Source organism: Bombina bombina, chromosome 3 (genome assembly GCF_027579735.1).
Source record: "Bombina bombina isolate aBomBom1 chromosome 3, aBomBom1.pri, whole genome shotgun sequence".
Classification (NCBI taxonomy): domain Eukaryota; kingdom Metazoa; phylum Chordata; class Amphibia; order Anura; family Bombinatoridae; genus Bombina; species Bombina bombina.
In genome coordinates this window covers 636,139,076-636,165,503 of record NC_069501.1, presented here as the reverse complement: position 1 = coordinate 636,165,503, position 26,428 = coordinate 636,139,076, and the positions used below count along the sequence as shown (strand labels likewise).

General features: G+C 43.6%; 1 protein-coding gene across 1 annotated transcript in view; it reads right to left on the bottom strand.

The window, feature by feature from the left end:
* Positions 1-5,303: 5,303 nt before the first annotated feature.
* Positions 5,304-26,428, bottom strand: part of INTS2 (integrator complex subunit 2) — a 187,617-nt gene continuing 166,492 nt past the window's right edge. The window contains exon 24 of the mRNA XM_053707342.1: positions 5,304-5,747. Within this exon, the coding sequence (XP_053563317.1) occupies positions 5,578-5,747 (170 nt within the window). The 3' untranslated portion in view covers positions 5,304-5,577. The remainder of the gene's footprint in view (positions 5,748-26,428) is intronic.

Below are 26,428 nucleotides of genomic sequence, written 5' to 3'. Positions count from 1 at the left end.
GATACTTCTCTCATAGCCAAGGAGCTTCTTGTTCCCCCTTGATGGTTGATATACGCAACTGAGGTTATAGTGTCTGATTGTAATCTGATAAACTGGGAGGTACCCAGAAGGGGTCAAGCCTTCAAGGCATATTGATCAGAAGGGAGGACTCCTGCTGAGTCCATAGACCTTGTGCCTTCTTGGCACCCCCCAAACGGCTCCCAGCCGGAAAGGCTTGAGTCCTTAGTCGCAATCTCCCAGGAAGGTCTCAAAAAGCATGTGCCTTGGGACAGATGATCTGGACAGAGCCACCAGGAGAGCAAGTCTCTCGACAGGCTGTCCAGTAAAATCTGTTGAGACAGATCTGAATGGTCGCCATTCCATTGTTTCAGCATGCATAGTTGTAAGGGTCTGAGATGGAATCTGGCAAAAGGAATGATGTCCATGCAGGACACCATGAGTCCGATTACCTCCATGCACTGAGCCACTGAGGGTCTCGAGGAGGCCTGGAGGGCAAGACATGCAGTTAGTTAGCTTGCAACGTCTCTGATCTGTAAAGAATATTCTCATGGATATGGATTCTATTATTATTATTCCCAGGAAATTCACCCTTGCACTTGGAGTAAGAGAACTCCATCCATGTGATTGAAGAAGACTGAGAAGGGACTCAATGTTCTTCCAGTAGACGAAAAGATGGTGCCTGTACCAAGATATCATCCAGGTAAAGTGCTACTGCAATACCTTGTGTTCTGGCAATGGCTAGAAGAGCCCCCAGAACCTTTGTAAATATCCTTGGAGCAGTAGCTAGGCCAAACAGAAGAGCAATGAACTGGAAGTGCTGGTCCAGAAAAGCAAACCTCAGGAACTGAAAATGTTCCCTGTGAATCGCAACGTGAAGGTATGCATCCTTCAGGTCTATTGTGGTCATAAACTGTCCTGAACCAGAGGAAGGATTGACCGTATTGTCTCCATCTTGAAAGAAGGAACGCTCAGAAACTTGTTTAGGCACTTTAGGTCCAGAATTGGACGAAAAGTTCCCTCCTTCTTTGGAACCACAAAAAGGTTTGAATAAAACCCCAAACCTCTTTCTGCTGTAGGTACCGGGACAATTACTCCTAGAGAGGAGAAATCCCATACGCAACCTAAAAAGGCAGCCCTCTTTTCTGGTGTTGTCAAAAGACTGGAGAGTAGGAACCTGCCCTTGGGCGAATGAGACTTGAATTCTATCCTGTATCCTTGAGATACAACCTCCAGGACCCAAGGATCCTGTACATCCTGGGACCAAGCGTATGAAAAAAGACAGTCTGCCCCCTACTCAATCCAATTCCAGATCGGGGGCTGCCCCCCTTTATGCCGATTTGTTCTCGGCTGGCTTCTTAGTCTGTTTGGACTTATTCCAGGAGTGAGCTCTTGGGTTGCTCGGACTTGGAAGAGGACTGCTGTCGTTGCGACTTGTCAGCACGAAAGGAACTAAAATTAGACAGTTGCCATCCCTTAGGCCTATTCTTCTTATCTTGCGGTAAGAAGGCACCTTTCCCTCCGGTAACCACAGAGATAATGGAGTCCAGTTCTGGACCAAATAAAATCTTCCCCTTGAAGGGAAGAGAAAGGAGTCTGGATTTAGAAGTCATATCCGCAGACCAAGGCTTCAACCAGAGTGCCCGGCGGGCTAGAACCACAAAGCCAGGAGCCTTTGCATTTATGCGAATAATCTGCATATTCGCGTCACAGATGAAGGCGTTGGCAATTCTCAGTGCCTTAATTCTCTCCTGAATATCCTCCAGGGGAGTCTCCACCTCGATGAGCTCCGACAGAGTCGCACCAGTAGGTAACTGCTCCAGCAACCGCGGCTACAGCTGCCGTCGGTTGAAATAAAAACCTTGTATGTTAAAACATCTTCCTCAGAAAAGTTTCCATTTTTTATCCATAGGCTCTCTAAAAGAAGAACTATATGCCAAAGGGATAGTAGCATGTTTAGCCAGCGTGGAGATAGCGCAATCGACCTTCGGGATGGAGCCCCACAAATCTAATTGAGAGTCAGGGACCAGGAATCATTTTTTAAAAGTAAACGAGGGGGAAAAAGAAGTTCCTACTCTTTCCCATTAGTTACTAATAATGTTTGCCATCTTAAATGGCACAGGAAAAGTCAGAGGGACCTTCCTATCTTTTTAAACCCTGTCTAATTTAGGGATCTTAGGCTCCTCAGGGAGTGTAGCCTCTAAAACCTCTAGAGTAGACAGAACCTCCTTTATTAAAAAAAGCAGATGCTCAATTTTAAAATCTAAAAGGAGGGTTCCTCCGCTGAAGGAGCTTTAATAACTGAAGTTCACCTTCTGAAGCTACAGAGGTTAACTCATCCTCGGATAGCTGGGATATAGTAGCTAAATCCGACAAATATTTAGATGACTCTAGGTCAGGAGAACTATGTTTAACCTTTCTCTTGCATTTATTAGAGCAAGGTAAGGCACTCATAGCCGCAGACACTGCCAATTGTAACTGCGCGGTAAAGTCAGCTGGAGAAAAGCCCCCTCCAGATGGAGGATTAGTTGCCACGGGGAACTGCATGTGGAGCGGGTAATGTAGAAAGGGTACTAATTTCTCTGGACCCAGATTCGTCTGGGAGACGGCTCAGAAGGGCTAATAGCGCTATGAGTATTAGCAGGCTTGTCTCCCCTTCTTAGGCTTTAGAACAGTGTTTAGGCAAATGGAACATAATTGAGCAGGCGGGCAAACCACAGCCTTCTCACAATATAAACAGGAATTATTAATTAGTACAGAAGGAGAGGAACCTTCTAATGTAGTATCAGAGTCCTCCATAGCTTTGTATATACCCACAGAAGGACAATCAAAAAGAAACGCTTTTATTTAAAAAACAGGCACCTTAATACTCCCAATGGCTGGGGAACTCACCACCTCCTAGACCCAGACATCTAACAGTGAAAACGCTCTCCTCAGGAGTGATATCTGCAGCAGGATCTTAGGAAATGAAAAAGACCGTACCCGGTCACGTGGTACGTAAGACAGGCCCTGCTATGAAAAAGGGTGCCAAGCTATTATGAGCTGTGCAACACTTCAAAAACGAAAGTGAAACCTGTTTGTTTCAAGTCAAAAATACTCAGCCTATGAGCCTAAAAAAACTCTTCACATTAAGCAGATATAAATCCCCAAACTGTTCAAATAATCTCCCTGAATGAGATATTAACCCTTGATCCTATTGAGCTATAAAGGAGCCACACTGTGACCCTGTATAGCGTTTTAAAATGTATATATAAAAAACAGTCTTACCCTCCAGGATCCGTGCTGTGGAACAGGCACAGCCTCTCAAATGTAACAGTCTTGCAGCAGCGCTTCTGACATGGACTTGAGTGTGTAGCAGCAAGCAGTGAAACTCGTCAACACCGATTGCTCAGGAGATGTTAGCGACAGTCTGGATGGGTTTGCAGAAAAACTTTCCCTCATCTCCAGACTCTAACTTTCATCAATATTCTCACTGAGAGGTTGACATGATTACTTAAAACTTCAGTCCTTTTTTGAAAGGAACATACTCATACAGGACTATCCAAATCTTCTGGCATTTCTCTGCCACCTCCTATAGTGATGAAAGGCAAAGAATGACTGGGGAATAGGGGAAGTGGGAGGGATATTTAAGCCTTTGGCTGGGGTGTCTTTGCCTCCTCCTGGTGGCCAGGTGTTGTATTTTCCAACAGTAAGGAATGAAGTTGTGGACTCTCCCTGCCTTATGGAAGGAAAAAAACTCTCTTTACATGATGACAAAAAATGTGATGAAAGTATTAGGAGAATTATAAAAGTTTGATTTGTATAAGCAGTTGAACAGCATACACACTTTCATAACCCAAGGCAAAGCTTATAAGATCTGCCATCACTGGTGATACTGCTATGTTACATGCAAAACCATTGATTCTCCAGCAATTATTTTACCCCTATATCCTCCCCGGTCACACTTCTACATAATAGCAAATGCTTGAAAGTGAAGAGGTCTATTGGATAGTCCTAGATGTCAAATATGTCACAATGCCCCTTTGTGGTAGGCCATATATATTTTACTATAAAGATTCTTAAAAGAAAAGGAAAGTAAATTCACTCATTTAAGTGAAGATTATTACATGTAACCTCCTGTGTGGGCGGTTGAATGTTTTATTTTAGGTAATTATCCCCAATTTACAAAAAGGAAGTTATTTAAGCCTTCTTTCCTTTGTTGTTTTAAACTGTATAAAACTGGTTATCTCCCTGTGAATGTTAAGTTTGATGAATCAGTGCCCGTTTTTAAAAAAACCTATTAAAAACAGGGGCACTTTCATTCATCAAACTTTACATTTCACTCGTTTTGTTAAAATACTTACCTTTTAATCTTGAAAGCCGCTCCAGCGCCCGTTGCAAGCCTCTTCATATGTCAAAAATTACAAATCCGGCTTCCTGCAATCACGGCGTTGCCTCAGGCAATGATTACCCTAGGGGGGAAGCCGTAATTGGAGGATGCCATATTAGTCATTGCTGACGTATGAAGTGATGAGCGGCAGGAAGGGTAATCACTGGAGCGGCTTTCAAAATTAAAAGGTACGTTTTTTAACAAAATGAGTGAAATGTAAAGTTTGATGAATGAAAGTGCCCCCTTTTTTAATAGGATTTTTAAAAACCGGGCACCGATTCATCAAAATTGACATTCACTTTAATGTCTATGGTGAAGTTTTTATGTTACTACCCATTTACAACAGCAATTGAAACAATGCCTTTATATTCCAATAAGGCAAATTAATTTATATGTTAAAAATAAATATATTTTTCATGGCCAGATAACAAAAATTGTAAGTACACTTTAACTTTTTTTATACACAGAACTAATATTTAAACAAACACTTTCTTAAAGTGATGGTAAATATTAGTGATATTTTAGATGGCGTTTAATTCATCAGATGTAATGAAGATTCACTATAAGTTACTTTTTATTATAGATATGAAATTCAAATACCCATGCTCTTTAAATCTGAACTTTTACGCTAATGGTTACCAAACATTTTTGCTTTGTCAATTCTTGCCATTCCTGAACTTCATACGACAACCCTAATTTAAATGTATAGGTGTGTCTCCTATTTGGAATAATTGGATTGAGAGCTGCAATTATTACAGAAATTTCTGCTGAATGAAGTGTGCAAGTCTTTTGTTGGAAAGTAGTATCAAGGTTACATGTTCAAATACAGAATAACTGTTAAACAATGCAGTAAACATTACAGTTCCGTATTATTTACTATTCAAGTACTCTTTGTTTGATCATCTAATTAAATTTGTAATACATAAAAAAAAAAATCTCTGAAAAATACATAGTAATTTATTTAAAAATATTCTCCAACGAGTTTAGTCAATAATATCCCTATATGACATCATTCCTTTAAAGGTTTTCCAGTTGTGCTAGAGTATCCTAATAAAACAAAGGCCATTTTCAATTCCCACTTTCTATTCATAAACAAGATAATTTACAACAAAATCCATAAGGACATCAAGTTTTCAGCTACTTGCTTCTTAACCACAGCATTTCTAATGCTTATTTGGATATCATACAGGACAACAAGAATTAGAAAATTGCTATACTCCTGTAACACTCATGTTAATGATTTCAATTATTGTATTTTCAACACGCTGGCATAAGTGCACATCTGGGTCCAAGCTTTCTGTGTCCTTCACTACACTTGACAATGGTGAAAGGCTGAATCCACTAGACCATTCCTTTGGCTTTTCTTTCAGTTGCTGCAGACCTGTTGATTTGAGAACACCACATGGCCTAAGTTATACATAAAGTTTGGTTATAAAACATTGGAACATACATAGTAGATGAGGTAAGGACAAAAAAAAAACAACTCATCTTCAACGTTCACAGATATCCTGTAATCACTGTCTTAAAATAGAGCAAAGGGCCGGTGTTCTGTTGTGTTTGCCTACCGCATTACGTTTGCCTACCTACATAACGCTTACGTCCACAATAAACTTGCTAATACCCTTTCAACGCATGCGCTCACTGCCGCAGTCAAATATTAGAGCACAACGCCTATAATAAACTTGCAAATACCCCTTGCACGTATGCACTCAATGGCAAATATTATAGTACACCGTCCACAATTTTGGCACTAGCTGGGGACATCAAAATACTGTATCGGTGCAAAAAACAAAATTTATGCTTACCTGATAAATTTATTTCTCTTGTGGTGTATCCAGTCCACGGATTCATCCATTACTTGTGGGATATTCTCCTTCCCAACAGGAAGCTGCAAGAGGATCACCCACAGCAGAGCTGTCTATATAGCTCCTCCCCTAACTGCCACTCCCAGTCATTCGACCGAAGACAAGCAAGAGAAAGGAGAAACTATAGGGTGCAGTGGTGACTGTAGTTTAAAAATAAAAAACACCTGCCTTAAAATGACAGTGCGGGCCGTGGACTGGATACACCACAAGAGAAATAAATTTATCAGGTAAGCATAAATTTTGTTTTCTCTTGTAAGGTGTATCCAGTCCACGGATTCATCCATTACTTGTGGGATACCAATACCAAAGCTATAGGACACGGATGAAGGGAGGGACAAGGCAGGCGCTTAAACGGAAGGCACCACTGCCTGTAAGACCTTTCTCCCAAAAATAGCCTCCGAAGAAGCAAAAGTATCAAATTTGTAGAATTTAGAAAAAGTATGAAGCGAAGACCAAGTCGCCGCCTTACATATCTGTTCAACAGAAGCCTCATTTTTAAAAGCCCATGTGGAAGCCACCGCTCTAGTGGAATGAGCTGTAATTCTTTCAGGAGGCTGCTGGCCAGCAGTCTCATAAGCTAAGCGGATTATACTTCTTAACCAAAAGGAAATAGAAGTTGCTGAAGCCTTTTGGCCTTTCCTCTGTCCAGAGTAGACAACAAACAATGCAGATGTTTGACGAAAATCTTTAGTAGCTTGTAAATAAAACTTTAAAGCACGAACCACGTCAAGATTGTGTAATAGACGTTCCTTTTTTGAAGAAGGATTAGGACACAGTGACGGAACAACAATCTCCTGATTGATATTCTTATTAGATACCACCTTAGGTAAAAACCCAGGTTTGGTACGCAAAACTACCTTATCTGCATTGAAGATCAGATAAGGGGAATCACACTGCAAGGCAGATAACTCTGAAACTCTTCGAGCCGAAGAGATAGCTACCAAAAACAGAACTTTCCAAGATAAAAGCTTGATATCTATGGAATGCAGAGGTTCAAACGGAACCCCTTGAAGAACTTTAAGAACTAAATTTAAACTCAATGGCGGAGCAACAGGTTTAAACACAGGCTTGATTCTAACTAACGCCTGACAAAACGCCTGAACGTCTGGAACATCCGCCAGACGCTTGTGCAAAAGAATAGACAGAGCAGAAATCTGTCCCTTTAAGGAACTAGCTGACAATCCCTTCTCCAATCCTTGGAGAAAAGATAATATCCTGGGAATCCTGACTTTACTCCATGAGTAACCCTTGGATTTACACCAATGAAGATATTTACACCATATCTTATGATAGATTTTCCTGGTGACAGGCTTTCGAGCCTGAATTAAGGTATCTATGACCGATTCTGAGAAACCACGTTTTGATAAAATCAAGCGTTCAATCTCCAAGCAGTCAGACGCAGAGAAATTAGATTTGGATGGTTGAAAGGACCCTGAAGTAGAAGGTCCTGCCTCAGCGGTAGAGTCCATGGTGGAAGGGATGACATGTCCACCAGATCTGCATACCAAGTCCTGCATGGCCACGCAGGTGCTATCAAAATCACTGAAGCTCTCTCCTGCTTGATCTTGGCAATCAGACAAGGGAGCAGAGGAAACAGTGGAAACACATAAGCCAGGTTGAAAGACCAAGGCGCTGCTAGAGCATCTATCAGCGCTGACTTGGGATCCCTGGACCTGGATCCGTAACAAGGAAGTTCTGACGAGACGCCATGAGATCCAGTTCTGGTTTGCCCCAAAGTTGAATCAACTGTGCAAACACCTCCGGATGGAGTTCCCACTCCCCCGGATGAAAAGTCTGTCGACTTAGAAAATCCGCCTCCCAGTTCTCTACTCCTGGGATATGGATAGCTGATAGATGGCAAGAGTGAACCTCTGCCCATAGAATTATTTTTGAAACCTCCAACATTGCTAGGGAACTCCTTGTTCCCCCTTGATGGTTGATGTAGGCTACAGTCGTGATGTTGTCCGACTGAAATCTGATGAACCTGACCGCAGCTAGCTGAGGCCAAGCCTGAAGAGAATTGAATATCGCTCTTAGTTCCAGAATGTTTATCGGAAGGAGTGTCTCCTCCTGAGTCCACAAGCCCTGAGCCTTCAGGGAGTTCCAGACTGCACCCCAGCCCAGAAGGCTGGCATCTGTCGTTACTATTGTCCAATCTGGCCTGCGGAAGGTCATACCCTTGGACAGATGGACCCGAGATAACCACCAGAGAAGAGAACCCCTGGTCTCTTGATCTAGATTTAGTAGAGGGGACAAATCTGTGTAATCCCCATTCCACTGACTGAGCATGCAGAGTTGCAGAGGTCTGAGATGTAGGCGGGCAAACGGCACTATGTCCATTGACGCTACCATTAAGCCGATTACTTCCATACACTGAGCCACTGAAGGGCGAGAAGTAGAATAAAGAACACGGCAGGAATTTAGAAGTTTTGACAACCTGGCCTCTGTCAGGTAAATCTTCATTTCTACAGAATCTATCAGAGTTCCTAGGAAGGAAACTCTTGTGAGAGGGGATAGAGAACTTTTTTCTTCGTTCACTTTCCCCCCATGTGACCTCAGAAATGCCAGAACAATGTCTGTATGGGACCTGGCGATTTGAAAATTCGACACCTGCATTAGAATGTCATCTAGGTAAGGGGCTACTGCTATACCCCGCGGCCTTAGGACCGCTAGGAGTGACCCCAGAACCTTCGTAAAGATTCTTGGTGCCGTAGCTAACCCAAAGGGAAGAGCCACAAACTGGTAATACCTGTCTAGGAAGGCGAACCTGAGAAACCGATGATGATCTCTGTTTATCGGAATGTGCAGATAAGCATCCTTTAAGTCCACAGTAGTCATATATTGACCCTCCTGGATCATAGGTAGGATGGTTCGAATAGTCTCCATCTTGAAGAATGGGACCCTGAGAAATTTGTTTAGGATCTTGAGATCTAAGATTGGTCTGAAGGTTCCCTCTTTCTTGGGAACCACAAACAGATTTGAATAGAAGCCTTGCCCCTATTCTTCCTTTGGAACTGGGTGGATCACTCCCATAACTAGGAGGTCTTGAACACAATGTAAGAATGCCTCTCTCTTTATCTGGTTTGCAGATAATTGTGAGAGATGAAATCTTCCTTTTGGGGAAGAAGCTTTGAAGTCCCGAAGATATCCCTGGGACACAATTTCCAATGCCCAGGGATCCTGGACATCTCTTGCCCAAGCCTGGGCGAAGAGAGAAAGTCTGTCCCCTACTAGATCTGTTACCGGATCGGGGGCTTATCTTTCATGCTGTCTTAGAGGCAGCAGCAGGTTTTTTGGCCTGCTTTCCTTTGTTTCAAGTCTGGTTAGGTCTCCAGACCGGTTTGGACTGGGCAAAATTTCCCTCTTGTTTTGTATTAGAGGAAGTTGAAGCTGCGCCACTCTTGAAGTTTCGAAAGACACGAAAAACAGAATTTATGTTTACCTGATAAATTTCTTTCTCCTACGGTGTGTCCGGTCCACGGCTTCATCCTTACTTGTGGGATATTCTCATTCCCTACAGGAAATGGCAAAGAGAGCACACAGCAAAAGCTGTCCATATAGCCCCCCCTCTGGCTCCGCCCCCCAGTCATTCGACCGACGGTTAGGAGAAAAAGGAGAAACTATAAGGTGCCGTGGTGACTGTAGTGTACAAAAAATAAAAATTTTAAACCTGACTAAAAGCCAGGGCGGGCCGTGGACCGGACACACCGTAGGAGAAAGAAATTTATCAGGTAAACATAAATTCTGTTTTCTCCTACATTGGTGTGTCCGGTCCACGGCTTCATCCTTACTTGTGGGAACCAATACCTAAGCTTTAGGACACGGATGAAGGGAGGGAACAAGTCAGGTAACCTAAACGGAAGGCACCACAGCTTGCAAAACCTTTCTCCCAAAAACAGCCTCCGAAGAAGCATAAGTATCGAATTTGTAAAATTTGGCAAAAGTATGCAGAGAAGACCAAGTCGCTGCCTTACAGATCTGTTCAACAGAAGCCTCATTCTTGAAGGCCCATGTGGAAGCCACAGCTCTAGTAGAGTGAGCTGTAATTCGTTCAGGAGGCTGCCGTCCGGCAGTCTCATAAGCCAATCGGATGATGCTTTTCAGCCAAAAGGAAAGAGAAGTAGCAGTAGCTTTCTGCCCTCTCCTCTTACCAGAATAGACGACAAACAAGGATGATGTCTGTCTGAAATCCTTTGTTGCTTCTAAATAGAATTTTAAAGCACGAACCATATCTAGGTTATGTAACAAACGTTCCTTCTTCGAAACTGGATTCGGACACAGAGAAGGAACAACTATTTCCTGGTTAATATTCCTGTTGGAAACCACTTTTGGAAGAAAACCAGGCTTGGTACTTAAAACTACCTTATCTGTATGGAATACCAGATAGGGTGAAGTACACTGCAAAGCAGATAATTCAGAAACTCGTCTAGCAGAAGAAATAGCAACCAAAAACAGAACTTTCCCAGATAGTAACTTAATATCTATGGAATGTAAAGGTTCAAACGGAACCCCTTGAAGAACTGAAAGAACTAAGTTTAGACTCCATGGAGGAGTCATAGGTCTGTAGACAGGCTTGATTCTGACTAACGCCTGTACAAATGCCTGTACATCTGGCACTGCTGCCAGACGTTTGTGCAACAAAACAGACAGAGCAGATATCTGTCCTTTTAGAGAACTAGCTGACAAACCTTTATCCAAACCCTCTTGGAGAAAGGAAAGTATCCTAGGAATTTTAAGTTTACTCCAAGAGTATCCCTTGGATTCGCACCAACAGATATATTTTTGCCATATCTTATGGTAAATTTTCCTAGTCACAGGTTTTCTGGCTTGAACCAGAGTATCTATAACCGAATCTGAAAACCCACGCTTAGATAAAATCAAGCGTTCAATTTCCAAGCAGTCAGTTGCAGAGAGACTAGATTTGGATGTTCGAATGGACCTTGTACTAGAAGATCCTGCCTCAAAAGGTAGCTTCCATGGTGGAGCCGATGACATATTCACCAGGTCTGCATACCAAGTCCTGCGTGGCCATGCAGGAGCTATTAGAATCACGAGGCCTTCTCCTGTTTGATCCTGGCTACAATCCTGGGAAGGAGAGGGAACGGTGGAAACACATAAGCTAGATTGAACGACCAAGGCGCCACCAATGCATCCACTAGTGTCGCCTTGGGATCCCTAGATCTGGACCCGTAGCGAGGAACCTTGGAGTTCTGACGAGACGCCATCAGATCCATATCTGGAATGCCTAAAAGTTAACTGGGCAAAGATCTCCGGGTGAAGTTCCCACTCCCCCGGATGGAAAGTCTGACGACTCAAATAATCCTCCTCCCAGTTGTTTACTCCTGGGATGTGAATTGCAGATAGATGGCAGGAGTGATCCTCCGCCCATTTGATGATCTTGGATACCTCTCTCATCGCCAAGGAACTCTTTGTCTCCCCTGATGATTGATGTACGCTACAGTCGTCATGTTGTCCGACTGAAATCTTATGAATCTGGCCTTCGTTAGTTGAGGCCAAGCCAGGAGCGCATTGAATATCGCTCTCAGTTCCAAAATGTTTATCGGGAGAAGAGACTCTTCCCGAGACCATAGACCCTGAGCTTTCAGGGAGTCCCAGACCGCGCCCCAGCCTAAGAGACTGGCGTCGGACGTGACAATGACCCACTCTGGTCTGCGGAAACTCATTCCCTGAGACAGGTGATCCTGAGTCAACCACCAGAGGAGTGAGTCTCTGGTTACCTGGTCTACTTGAATCTGGGGAGACAAGTCTGCATAATCCCCATTCCACTGTTTGAGCATGCACAGTTGCAATGGTCTTAAATGAATTCGAGCAAAGGGAACCACGTCCATTGCTGCAACCATTAATTCTTTTACCTCCATGCACTGAGCTATGGAAGGCTGAGGAATAGATTGAAGAACTCGACAAGTGTTTAGAAGCTTTAACTTCCTGACCTCTGTCAGAAAAATCTTCATTTCCACAGAATCTATTATTGTTCCCAGAAAGGGAACCCTTGTGGATGGAGACAGGGAACTCTTTTCTATGTACACCTTCCACCCGTGAGACCTGAGAAAGGCTAAAACAATGTCTGTATGAGCCCTTGCTTTGGAAAGGGACGACGCTTGGATTAGAATGTCGTCTAGGTAAGGTGCTACAGCAATGCCCCTCGGCCTTAGGACCGCTAGAAGGGACCCTAGCACCTTTGTGAAAATTCTGGGAGCAGTGGCTAAACCGAATGGAAGAGCCACGAACTGGTAATGTTTGTCCAGAAAGGCGAACCTCAGGAACTGATGATGATCTTTGTGGATAGGAATATGCAGGTACGCATCCTTTAAGTCCACGGTAGTCATATATTGACCCTCCTGGATCGTTGGTAAAATCGTCCGAATGGTTTCCATTTTGAATGACGGAACTCTGAGGAATTTGTTTAGAATTTTTAAATCCAGAATTGGCCTGAAAGTTCCTTCTTTTTTGGGAACTACAAACAGGTTTGAGTAAAAACCCAGACCTTGTTCCGCTGTTGGAACTGGGTGTATCACTCCCATCTTTAATAGGTCTCCTACGCAATGTAAGAATGCCTGTCTCTTTATCTGGTCTGAAGATAAGCGAGTCATGTGGAACCGTCCCCTTGGAGGAAGTTCCTTGAACTCTAGAAGATACCCCTGAGAGACTATTTCTAGTGCCCAGGGATCCGGAACATCACTTGCCCAAGGCTACCCCTTCATGCTGTCTTGGTAGCAGCAGCAGGCTTCTTGGCCTGTTGGCCTGTTTACCCTTGTTCCAGCGTTGCAATGGTTTCCATGCTGGTTTAGGCTGGGAAGCGTTACCCTTTTGTCTAGAGGCTGCAGAGTTAGGAGCAGGTCCGTTCCTGAAATTACGAAAGGAACGAAAATTTGATTTGTTCTTAGCCTTGAAAGGCCTATCCTGTGGGAGGGCATGGCTGAAATAATCTCCTTCAATTCTGGCCCGAAAAGCGTCTTACCTTTGAAAGGAATATTAAGCAATTTTGTTTTGGACGACACATCCGCCGACCAAGATTTTAGCCAAAGCGCCCTGCGCGCCACTATTGCAAAACCAGAATTTTTCCAATTGAAAAGCGGCATCCAAAATAAAGGAATTAGCCAACTTTAGTGCGTGAATTCTGTCCATGACTTTATCATATGGAGTCTCCTTTTGGAGCAAATTTTCTAGTTCCTCGAACCAAAAAGATGCCGCCGTGGTGACAGGAATAATGCACGAAATTGGTTGAAGAAGGAAAGCTTGCTGAACAAAAATCTTTTTAAGCAATCCTTCCAATTTTTTATCCATAGGATCTTTGAAAGCGCAACTGTCCTCTATAGGAATAGTTGTGCGCTTAGCTAACGTTGAAACTACCCCCTCTACCTTAGGGACCGTATGCCATGCGTCCCTTCTGGGGTCGACAATGGGGAACATTTTCTTGAATATAGGAGGTGGAACAAAAGGTACACCTGGCTTCTCCCACTCCTTAGTCACTATGTCCGCCACCCTCTTGGGTATCGGAAAAGCATCAGCGTGCACTGGGACCTCTAGGAATTTGTCCATTTTGCACAACTTTTCTGGAATCACCAAAGAATCACAATCATCAAGTGTAGATAGCACCTCGTTAAGCAGGGCGCGGAGATGTTCTAGCTTAAATTTAAATGCAACGATATCAGGTTCTGCCTGCTGAGAAATTTTTCCTGAATCAGAAATTTCTCCCTCAGACAGACCCTCCCTCACTGCCAACTCAGATTGATGTGAGGGTATAACAGATAAATTATCGTCAGCGCCAACTTGCTCATCCTCTGTATTTAAAACTGAGCAATCACGCTTTCTGGGAAATGCTGGCAGTTTGGATAAAAGAGCTGCTATAGAATTATCCATTACTGCTGTTAATTGCTGCATAGTAACAAGCATTGGCGCGCTAGATGTACTAGGTATCGCCTGCGCAGGCAAAACTGGTGTTGACACAGAAGGAGAGGATGATGAACTATCCCCACTACCTTCATTTGAAGAATCATCTTGGGCAACCTTATTGAATGTGACAGTACTGTCCTTACTTTGTTTGGACGCCATGGCACAATTTGCACATACATTTAATGGGGGAACCACTTTGGCTTCCATACACACAGAACATATGCTATCTGAAGGTATAGACATGTTAGACAGACTTAGGCAGGTTTTTAATGCAATAAAAACAATTTTAAACAAAACTGTTACTGTCTCTTTAAATAATAAAAAGAGCACACTTTTATTTCTGAATGATCGAAAAACTATCAAAGAAATATCCGATCTTTATGAAATTTATACCCCAGTGTCTTAATGCTTTGAAAGTATTGCACACCAAATTTCAAGTCACTAAACCCTTAAATGAGCAAACCGGAGCTAATATCCCAATTTACCGGTTAAAACACCCTACAGTCCCTGCCACAGACTTTGCTGCGGATTTTACCTTCCTTAGGGGTTATTCACCACTGAAATAAGCCTTTCTGAGTCCTTTACTAAGCCACAGGACCCTCACATGTGAAGCTGCATGCACTGCCTATAGAAGTAACTGCGCAACTGAGGCGCGAAAATGAGGCCTCCTCCCTCTGCATACCAGAGTGAAGGGGCCTTTCTGACTAGATTAGGCGTCTAAACAACTGCCAGGCGCAAATAAACGTTCCCAAAAGTGTTTTAAAGTTTGCAAAACACTCCAAATGTCATATAAAGATGATAAAAATAAATCGATTTAGCCCACAAATGTGTCAACCAGCATAGAGCCCAATTTATAAGCCTTAATTCTGTTACTGAGTCTAAGAAAATGGCTTACCGATCCCATAAGGGAAAACTGACAGTCTTCTAGCATTACTAGGTCTTGTAAGAAAAGAGACTGGTCATACCTGAAGCAGATAAGTCTGCAAACTGTTCCCCCCAACTGAAATTCTCTGGTTTCAACAGTCCTGCGTGGGAACAGCAATGGATTTTAGTTACTGGTGCTAAAATCATACTCCTCTTTTAACAGAAATCTTCATCACTTTCTGTTGTAGAGTAAATAGTACAAACCGGCACTATTTTAAAATAACAAACTCTTGATAGAAGAAATAAAACTACAACTAACACCACATACTCTTTACCATCCCCGTGGAGATGCTACTTGTTCAGAGCGGCAAAGAGAATGACTGGGGGGCGGAGCCAGAGGGGGGGCTATATGGACAGCTTTTGCTATGTGCTCTCTTTGCCATTTCCTGTAGGAAATGAGAATATCCCACAAGTAAGGATGAAGCCGTGGACCGGACACACCAATGTAGGAGAAATTAGACTGTTTGGTCCTTAAATTGTTGGACCTATCCTGAGGAAGGGTGTGACCTTTTCCTCCAGTAATATCAGAAATTATCTCCTTCAGTCCAGGCCCGAATAGGGTCTGCCCTTTGAAGGGAATGATGAGAAGCTTAGACTTTGAAGTAACGCCAGCTGACCAGGATTTAAGCCATAGTGCCCTACGTGCCTGAATAGCAAAACCTTAGCCGTTAGTTTGGTTAAATGAACAACGGCATCAGAAACAAATGAATTGGCTAGCTTAAGGGCTTTAAGCTTGTCAAGGATATCATCCAATGGGGTTTCTACCTGTAGAGCCTCTTCTAAAGACTCAAACCAGAAGGCCACAGCAGCAGTGACAGGGGCAATGCATGCAAGGGGCTGGAGAATTAAATCTTGTTGAATAAAAATTTTCTTAAGGTAACCCTCTAATTTTTTGTCCATTGGGTCTAGAAAAGCACAACTGTCCTCGACAGGGATAGTTGTACGCTTCGCTAGAGTAGAGACTGCTCCCTCCACCTTAGGGACCGTTTGCCACAAGTCCCGTGTAACGGCATCTATGGGAAACATCTTTTTAAAAACAGGAGGGGGAGAGAACGGTACACCTGGTCTATCCCATTCCTTAGTAATAATTTCTGAAAACCACTTAGGTATTGGAAAAACATCAGTGTAAACAGGCACTGCGTAGTATTTATCCAATTTACACAATTTCTCTGGGACTACAATGGCGTCACAGTCATCCAGAGTTGCTGAAACCTCCCTGAGCAACAAGCAGAGGTGTTCAAGCTTAAATTTAAATGTAGACATATCAGAATCAGGTTGAAGTGTCTTCCCCGAGTCAGAAAAATCACCCACAGATAGAAGTTCTCCTTCTTCGGCTTCTGCACATTGTGAGGGTATATCGGACATAGCTACTAAAGCGTCAGAGAGCTCTGTATTTTTTCTAGTCCCAGAGCTGTCTCGCTTTCCTTGTAACCTTGACAGTTTGGACAATACTTCTGTAAGAGTATGATTCATAACTACCGCCATGTCTTGTAAAGTATACGCAATGGGCGCGCTAGATGTACTTGGCGCCTCTTGAGCGGGAGTTAAAGGCTCTGACACGTGGGGAGAGTTAGTCGGCATAACTTCCCCCTTGTCAATTTCTTCTGGTGATAAATCTTTTAAAGCCAGAATATGGTCTTTATAACTTATAGTGAGATCAGTGCATTTGGTACACATTCTAAGAGGGGGTTCCACAATGGCTTCTAAACATAATGAACAAGGAGTTTCCTCTATGTCAGACATGTTTAACAGACTAGTAATGAGACCAGCAAGCTTTGAAAACACTTTAATTAATGTGAAAAAGCAAAATATAAAAAACGGTACTGTGCCTTTAAGGGAAAAAAACAAACACAAAAACTGCAAAACAGTGAAAAAAGCAGTTAACTCTATGAAATTTTTACAGTGTATATAATAGACTAAAATAGCATTGCACCCACTTGCAAATGGATGATTAACCCCTCAGGTTCAAAAACGAAGCAAAAAAAACGGTAAAAACCGTTATAACAGTGACAAGTAAACTGCCACAGCTCTACTGTGGCTCCTACCTTCCCATAAAACGACTTTTTTAGGCACAAAAACCCTTTACAGAGGTCCAATATATCAGGGGACTCCTTCAGGGAAGCTGGATGTCTCAGGATGTAATAAACAACTGCGCAATTAGAGTGCGAAATAGGCCCCTCCCAGCATACACTCAAAGTCAGAGGGCCTTAAAAGACTATTCCTAGGAGTAAAATAACAGCCATGTGGAAAACTAGGCCCCAAATAAAGATTTATCACCTCAGTAAAAACGTTTCTTATATATATAACGTTTAACATACTAAGCCATAATAGAAAGTAATATGAAAATTACCCTTTACTGCAAGCATGATGCCAGTTGTTATTAAATCACTGCAATCAGGCTTACCTTAACTATATCAGGCACTGTCAGCATTTTCTAGTTCTTATTATCCTCTAGAAAAAAATATACTGAACATACCTCAGGGCAGTTAATTCCGCAGGCCGTTCTCCCAGCTGAAGTCTCCCATACTCTTCAGTTATGTGTGAGAACAGCAATGGACCTTAGTTACAACCTGCTAAGATCATCAAAAACCTCAGGCAAATTCTTCTTCTAATTTCTGCCTGAGGTAAAAAAAACAGTACAATGCCGGCACCGTTTAAAAATAACAACCTTTTGATTGAAGATAAACTACATTAATTCACCACATCTCTCTAGCTACTTCCCTTGTCGAGAGCTGCAAGAGAATGACTGGGAGTGGCAGTTAGGGGAGGAGCTATATAGACAGCTCTGCTGTGGGTGATCCTCTTGCAGCTTCCTGTTGGGAAGGAGAATATCCCACAAGTAATAGATGAATCCGTGGACTGGATACACGTTACAAGAGAAAAAACATAATTTATGCTTACCTGATAAATTTATTTCTCTTGTAGTATATCCAGTCCACGGATCATCCATTACTTGTGGGATATTCTCCTTCCCAACAGGAAGTTGCAAGAGGATCACCCACAGCAGAGCTGCTATATAGCTCCTCCCCTCACTGCCATATCCAGTCATTCGACCGAAACAAGCCGAGAAAGGAGAAACCATAGGGTGCAGTGGTGACTGAAGTTTAATTAAATTTAGACCTGCCTTAAAAGGACAGGGCGGGCCGTGGACTGGATACACTACAAGAGAAATAAATTTATCAGGTAAGCATTAATTATGTTTTCTCTTGTTAAGTGTATCCAGTCCACGGATCATCCATTACTTGTGGGATACCAATACCAAAGCTAAAGTACACGGATGATGGGAGGGACAAGGCAGGAACTTAAACGGAAGGAACCACTGCCTGTAGAACCTTTCTCCCAAAAACAGCCTCCGAAGAAGCAAAAGTGTCAAATTTGGAAAATTTGGAAAAAGTATGAAGCGAAGACCAAGTCGCAGCCTTGCAAATCTGTTCAACAGAGGCCTCATTTTTAAAGGCCCAGGTAGAAGCCACAGCTCTGGTGGAATGAGCTGTAATCCTTTCAGGAGGCTGCTGTCCAGCAGTCTCATAAGCTAAACGGATTATACTCCGAAGCCAAAAAGAAAGAGAGGTTGCCGAGGCCTTTAGACCTCTCCTTTGTCCAGAGTAAACGACAAACAGGTTAGATGTTTCGCGAAAATCTTTAGTAGCCTGTAAGTAAAACTTCAAGGCACGGACTACATCTAGATTATGCAAAAGACGTTCCTTCTTTGAAGAAGGATTAGGACATAATGATGGAACAACAATCTCTTGATTGATATTCTTGTTAGAAACCACCTTAGGTAAAAACCCAGGTTTTGTACGCAGAACAACTTTATCTGAATGAAAAATCAGATAAGGAGAATCACAATGTAAGGCAGATAACTCTGAGACTCTTCGAGCCGAGGAAATAGCCATCAGAAAAAGAACTTTCCATGATAGAAGTTTGATATCAATAGAATGAAGGAGTTCAAACGGAACCGCTTGAAAAACTTTAAGAACCAAGTTTAAGCTCCATGGAGGAGCAACAGGTTTAAACACAGGCTTAATTCTAACTAAAGCCTGACAAAATGCCTGAACGTCTGGAACTTCTGCCAGACGTTTGTGTAAAAGAATAGACAGAGCAGAAATCTGTCCCTTTAAAGAACTAGCTGATAATCCTTTGTCCAAACCCTCTTGGAGGAAGGACAATATCCTAGGAATCCTAACCCTACTCCATGAGTAATTCTTGGATTCACACCAATGAAGATATTTACGCCATATCTTGTGGTAAATTTTCCTGGTGACAGGCTTTCGTGCCTGTATTAAGGTATCAATTACTGACTCGGAGAAGCCACGCTTTGATAGGATCAAGCGTTCAATCTCCATGCAGTCAGTCTCAGAGAAAGTAGATTCGGATGATTGAAAGGACCTTGTATTAGAAGGTCTTGTCTCAGAGGCAGAGTCCATGGTGGAAAGGATGACATGTCCACTAGGTCTGCATACCAGGTCCTGCGTGGCCAAGCAGGCGCTATCAATATCACAGATGCTCTCTCCTGTTTGATTTTGGCAATCAGACGAGGGAGCAGAGGAAACGGTGGAAACACATAAGCCAGGTTGAAGAACCAAGGCGCTGCTAGAGCATCTATCAGTGCCGCTTCTGGGTCCCTGGACCTGGATCCGTAACAAGGAAGCTTGGCGTTCTGGCGAGACGCCATGAGATCCAATTCTGGTTTGCCCCAACGGAGAACCAATTGAGCAAACACCTCCGGATGGAGTTCCCACTCCCCCGGATGAAAAGTCTGACGACTTAGAAAATCCGCCTCCCAGTTCTCTACACCTGGGATATGGATCGCTGACAGGTGGCAAGAGTGAGTCTCTGCCCAGTGATTTATCTTGGAGACTTCTGACATCGCTAGGGAACTCCTGGTTCCCCATTGATGGTTGATGTAAGCCACAGTCGTGATGTTGTCCGGCTGAAATCTGATGAACCGCAGTGTTGCTAACTGAGGCCAAGCTAGAAGAGCATTGAATATTGCTCTTAACTCCAGAATATTTATTGGGGGGAGTTTCTCCTCCTGAGTCCATGAACCCTGAGCCTTCAGGGAGTTCCAGACTGCACCCCAGCCTAGAAGGCTGGCATCTGTTGTTACAATTGTCCAATCTGGTCTGCGAAAGGTCATACCCTTGGACAGATGGGCCCGAGATAACCACCAGAGAAGAGAATCTCTGGTTTCCTGATCCAGATTTAGTAGAGGGGACACATCTGTGTAATCCCCATTCCACTGACTGAGCATGCATAATTGCAGCGGTCTGAGATGCAGGCGCACAAATGGCACTGTGTCCATCGCCGCTACCATCAAGCCGATTACTTCCATGCACTGAGCCACCGTGGGGCGCGGAATGGAGTGAAGAACACGGCAAGCATTTAGAAGTTTTGATAACCTGGACTCCGTCAGGTAAATTTTCATTTCTATAGAATCTATTAGAGTCCCTAGGAAGGAAACCCTTGTGAGAGGAGATGGAGAACTCTTTTCTTCGTTCACTTTCCACCCATGCGACCTCAGGAATGCCAGAACTATCTCTGTATGAGATTTGGCAATTTGAAAGCTTGATGCCTGTATCAGGATGTCGTCTAGGTAAGGAGCCACTGCTATGCCTCGCGGCCTTAGGACCGCCAGGAGTGAGCCCAGAACCTTTGTAAAAATTCTTGGGGCTGTAGCCAACCCGAATGGAATTAGTAATGCCTGTCTAGAAAGGCAAACCTCAGGAACCAATGATGATTCTTGTGGATCGGAATGTGAAGGTAGGCATCCTTTAAGTCCACTGTGGTCATGTACTGACCCTCTTGGATCATGGGTAAAATGGTTCGAATAGTTTCCATCTTGAATGACGGAACTCTGAGGAATTTGTTTAGGATCTTGAGATCCAAAATTGGACTGAAGGTTCCCTCTTTTTTGGGAACCACAAACAGATTTGAATAAAACCCCTGTCCTTGTTCCGTCCGCGGAACTGGATGGATCACTCCCATTACAAGGAGGTCTTGTACACAGCTTAGGAATGCCTCTTTCTTTATCTGATTTGCAGATAATCTTGAAAGGTGAAATCTCCCTTGTGGAGGAGAAGCTTTGAAGTCCAGAAGATATCCCTGAGATATGATCTCCAACGCCCAGGGATCCTGAACATCTCTTGCCCACGCCTGGGCGAAGAGAGAGAGTCTGCCCCAACTAGATCTGTTGTCGGATAGGGGGCCGCTCCTTCATGCTGTCTTAGAGGCAGCAGCAGGCTTTCTGGCCTGCTTGCCCTTGTTCCAGGACTGGTTAGGTTTCCAGGCCTGCTTGGATTGAGCAAAAGTTCCCTCTTGTTTTGAAGCAGAGGAAGTTGATGCTGCACCTGCCTTGAAATTTCGAAAGGCACGAAAATTAGACTGTTTGGCCCTTGATATGGCCCTGTCCTGAGGAAGGGTATGACTCTTACCTCCAGTAATGTCAGCAATAATTTCTTTCAAACCAGGCCCGAATAAGGTCTGCCCCTTGAAAGGAATGTTGAGTAATTTAGACTTTGAAGTCACATCAGCTGACCAGGATTTGAGCCATAGCGCCCTACGCGCCTGGATGGCGAATCCGGAATTCTTAGCCGTTAGTTTAGTCAAATGAACAATGGCATCAGAAACAAATGAGTTAGCTAGCTTAAGAGTTCTAAGCTTGTCAATAATTTCAGTCAATGGAGCTGTATGGATGGCCTCTTCCAGGGCCTCAAACCAGAACGCCGCCGCAGCAGTGACAGACGCAATGCATGCAAGGGGCTGTAAAATAAAACCTTGTTGAATAAACATTTTCTTAAGGTAACCCTCTAATTTTTTATCCATTGGATCTGAAAAAGCACAACTGTCCTCAATCGGGATAGTGGTACGCTTTGCTAAAGTAGAAACTGCTCCCTCCACCTTAGGGACTGTCTGCCATAAGTCCCGTGTAGTGGCATCTATTGGAAACATTTTTCTAAATATAGGAGGTGGGGAAAAGGGCACACCGGGTTAATCCCACTCCTTACTAATAATTTCTGTAAGCCTTTTAGGTATTGGAAAAACATCAGTACTCACTGGCACTGCATAGTATTTATCCAGCCTACACAATTTCTCTGGCACTGCAATTGTGTCACAGTCATTCACAGCAGCTAATACCTCCCCAAGCAATACACAGAGGTTCTCAAGCTTAAATTTAAAATTAGAAATTTCTGAATCAGGTCTCCCTGATTCAGAGACGTCACCCACAGACTGAAGCTCTCCGTCCTCAGGTTCTGCATATTGTGACGCAGTATCAGACATGGCTCTTACAGCATCTACGCGCTCTGTATCTCGTCTAACCCCAGAGCTATCACGCTTGCCTCTCAATTCAGGCAATCTGGATAATACCTCTGACAGGGTATTATTCATGATTGCAGCCATGTCCTGCAAAGTAATCGCTATGGTGGTCCCTGATGTACTTGGCGCCATATTAGTGAGCGTCCCTTGAGCGGGAGGCGAAGGTTCCGACACGTGGGTTGAGTTAGTCGGCATAACTTCCCCCTCGACAGACCCCTCTGGTGACAATTCTTTTATAGATAAAGACTGATCTTTCCTGTTTAAGGTGAAATCAATACATTTAGTACACATTCTCCTATGGGGCTCCACCATGGCTTTTAAACATAATGAACAAGTAGTTTCCTCTGTGTCAGACATGTTTATACAGACTAGCAATGAGACTAGTAAACTTGGAAAACACTTTAAACCAAGTTCACAAACAATATAAAAAATGTTACTGTGCCTTTAAGAGAAACAAATTTTGACAAAATTTGAAATAACAGTGAAAAAAGGCAGTTAAACTAACGAAATTTTTACAGTGTATGTAACAAGTTAGCAGAGCATTGCACCCACTTGCAAATGGATGATTAACCCCTTAATACCAAAAACGGAATAATAAATGACAAAAACGTTTTTAACACAGTCACAACAACTGCCACAGGTCTACTGTGGTTGTTACCCTCCTCAAACACGACTTTTGAAGCCTTTTGAGCCCTTCAGAGATGTCCTGTATCATGCAGAAGGAAGCTGAATGTCTCTGTCTGTAATTTTAGCTGTGCAGAAAAACGCTAAAAAACATAATTTATGCTTACCTGATAAATTCCTTTCTTCTGTAGTGTGATCAGTCCACGGGTCATCATTACTTCTGGGATATTACTCCTCCCCAACAGGAAGTGCAAGAGGATTCACCCAGCAGAGCTGCATATAGCTCCTCCCCTCTACGTCACTCCCAGTCATTCGACCAAGGACCAACGAGAAAGGAAAAGCCAAGGGTGAAGTGGTGACTGGAGTATAAATTAAAAAATATTTACCTGCCTTAAAAACAGGGCGGGCCGTGGACTGATCACACTACAGAAGAAAGGAATTTATCAGGTAAGCATAAATTATGTTTTCTTCTGTTAAGTGTGATCAGTCCACGGGTCATCATTACTTCTGGGATACCAATACCAAAGCAAAAGTACACGGATGACGGGAGGGATAGGCAGGCTCTTTATACAGAAGGAACCACTGCCTGAAGAACCTTTCTCCCAAAAAACAGAATTTATGTTTACCTGATAAATTACTTTCTCCAACGGTGTGTCCGGTCCACGGCGTCATCCTTACTTGTGGGATATTCTCTTCCCCAACAGGAAATGGCAAAGAGCCCAGCAAAGCTGGTCACATGATCCCTCCTAGGCTCCGCCTACCCCAGTCATTCGACCGACGTTAAGGAGGAATATTTGCATAGGAGAAACCATATGGTACCGTGGTGACTGTAGTTAAAGAAAATAAATTATCAGACCTGATTAAAAAAACCAGGGCGGGCCGTGGACCGGACACACCGTTGGAGAAAGTAATTTATCAGGTAAACATAAATTCTGTTTTCTCCAACATAGGTGTGTCCGGTCCACGGCGTCATCCTTACTTGTGGGAACCAATACCAAAGCTTTAGGACACGGATGAAGGGAGGGAGCAAATCAGGTCACCTAAATGGAAGGCACCACGGCTTGCAAAACCTTTCTCCCAAAAATAGCCTCAGAAGAAGCAAAAGTATCAAACTTGTAAAATTTGGTAAAAGTGTGCAGTGAAGACCAAGTCGCTGCCCTACATATCTGATCAACAGAAGCCTCGTTCTTGAAGGCCCATGTGGAAGCCACAGCCCTAGTGGAATGAGCTGTGATTCTTTCGGGAGGCTGCCGTCCGGCAGTCTCGTAAGCCAATCTGATGATGCTTTTAATCCAAAAAGAGAGAGAGGTAGAAGTTGCTTTTTGACCTCTCCGTTTACCGGAATAAACAACAAACAAGGAAGATGTTTGTCTAAAATCCTTTGTAGCATCTAAATAGAATTTTAGAGCGCGAACAACATCCAAATTGTGCAACAAACGTTCCTTCTTTGAAACTGGTTTCGGACATAGAGAAGGTACGATAATCTCCTGGTTAATGTTTTTGTTAGAAACAACTTTTGGAAGAAAACCAGGTTTAGTACGTAAAACCACCTTATCTGCATGGAACACCAGATAAGGAGGAGAACACTGCAGAGCAGATAATTCTGAAACTCTTCTAGCAGAAGAAATTGCAACTAAAAACAAAACTTTCCAAGATAATAACTTAATATCAACGGAATGCAAGGGTTCAAACGGAACCCCCTGAAGAACTGAAAGAACTAAATTGAGACTCCAAGGAGGAGTCAAAGGTTTGTAAACAGGCTTAATTCTAACCAGAGCCTGAACAAAGGCTTGAACATCTGGCACAGCGGCCAGCTTTTTGTGAAGTAACACAGACAAGGCAGAAATCTGTCCCTTCAGGGAACTTGCAGATAATCCTTTTTCCAATCCTTCTTGAAGGAAGGATAGAATCCTAGGAATCTTAACCTTGTCCCAAGGGAATCCTTTAGATTCACACCAACAGATATATTTTTTCCAAATTTTGTGGTAAATCTTTCTAGTTACAGGCTTTCTGGCCTGAACAAGAGTATCGATAACAGAATCTGAGAACCCTCGCTTCGATAAGATCAAGCGTTCAATCTCCAAGCAGTCAGCTGGAGTGAAACCAGATTCGGATGTTCGAACGGACCCTGAACAAGAAGGTCTCGTCTCAAAGGTAGCTTCCAAGGAGGAGCCGATGACATATTCACCAGATCTGCATACCAAGTCCTGCGTGGCCACGCAGGAGCTATCAAGATCACCGACGCCCTCTCCTGATTGATCCTGGCTACCAGCCTGGGGATGAGAGGAAACGGCGGGAACACATAAGCTAGTTTGAAGGTCCAAGGTGCTACTAGTGCATCCACTAGAGCCGCCTTGGGATCCCTGGATCTGGACCCGTAGCAAGGAACTTTGAAGTTCTGACGAGAGGCCATCAGATCCATGTCTGGAATGCCCCACAGCTGAGTGACTTGGGCAAAGATTTCCGGATGGAGTTCCCACTCCCCCGGATGCAATGTCTGACGACTCAGAAAATCCGCTTCCCAATTTTCCACTCCTGGGATGTGGATAGCAGACAGGTGGCAGGAGTGAGACTCCGCCCATAGAATGATTTTGGTCACTTCTTCCATCGCCAGGGAACTCCTTGTTCCCCCCTGATGGTTGATGTACGCAACAGTTGTCATGTTGTCTGATTGAAACCGTATGAACTTGGCCCTCGCTAGCTGAGGCCAAGCCTTGAGAGCATTGAATATCGCTCTCAGTTCCAGAATATTTATCGGTAGAAGAGATTCTTCCCGAGACCAAAGACCCTGAGCTTTCAGGGATCCCCAGACCGCGCCCCAGCCCATCAGACTGGCGTCGGTCGTGACAATGACCCACTCTGGTCTGCGGAATGTCATCCCTCGTGACAGGTTGTCCAGGGACAGCCACCAACGGAGTGAGTCTCTGGTCTTCTGATTTACTTGTATCTTCGGAGACAAGTCTGTATAGTCCCCATTCCACTGACTGAGCATGCACAGTTGTAATGGTCTTAGATGAATGCGTGCAAAAGGAACTATGTCCATTGCCGCTACCATCAACCCGATCACTTCCATGCACTGAGCTATGGAAGGAAGAGGAACGGAATGAAGTATCCGACAAGAGTCTAGAAGTTTTGTTTTTCTGGCCTCTGTCAGAAAAATCCTCATTTCTAAGGAGTCTATTATTGTTCCCAAGAAGGGAACCCTTGTTGACGGAGATAGAGAACTCTTTTCCACGTTCACTTTCCATCCGTGAGATCTGAGAAAGGCCAGGACAATGTCCGTGTGAGCCTTTGCTTGAGGAAGGGACGACGCTTGAATCAGAATGTCGTCCAAGTAAGGTACTACAGCAATGCCCCTTGGTCTTAGCACAGCTAGAAGGGACCCTAGTACCTTTGTGAAAATCCTTGGAGCAGTGGC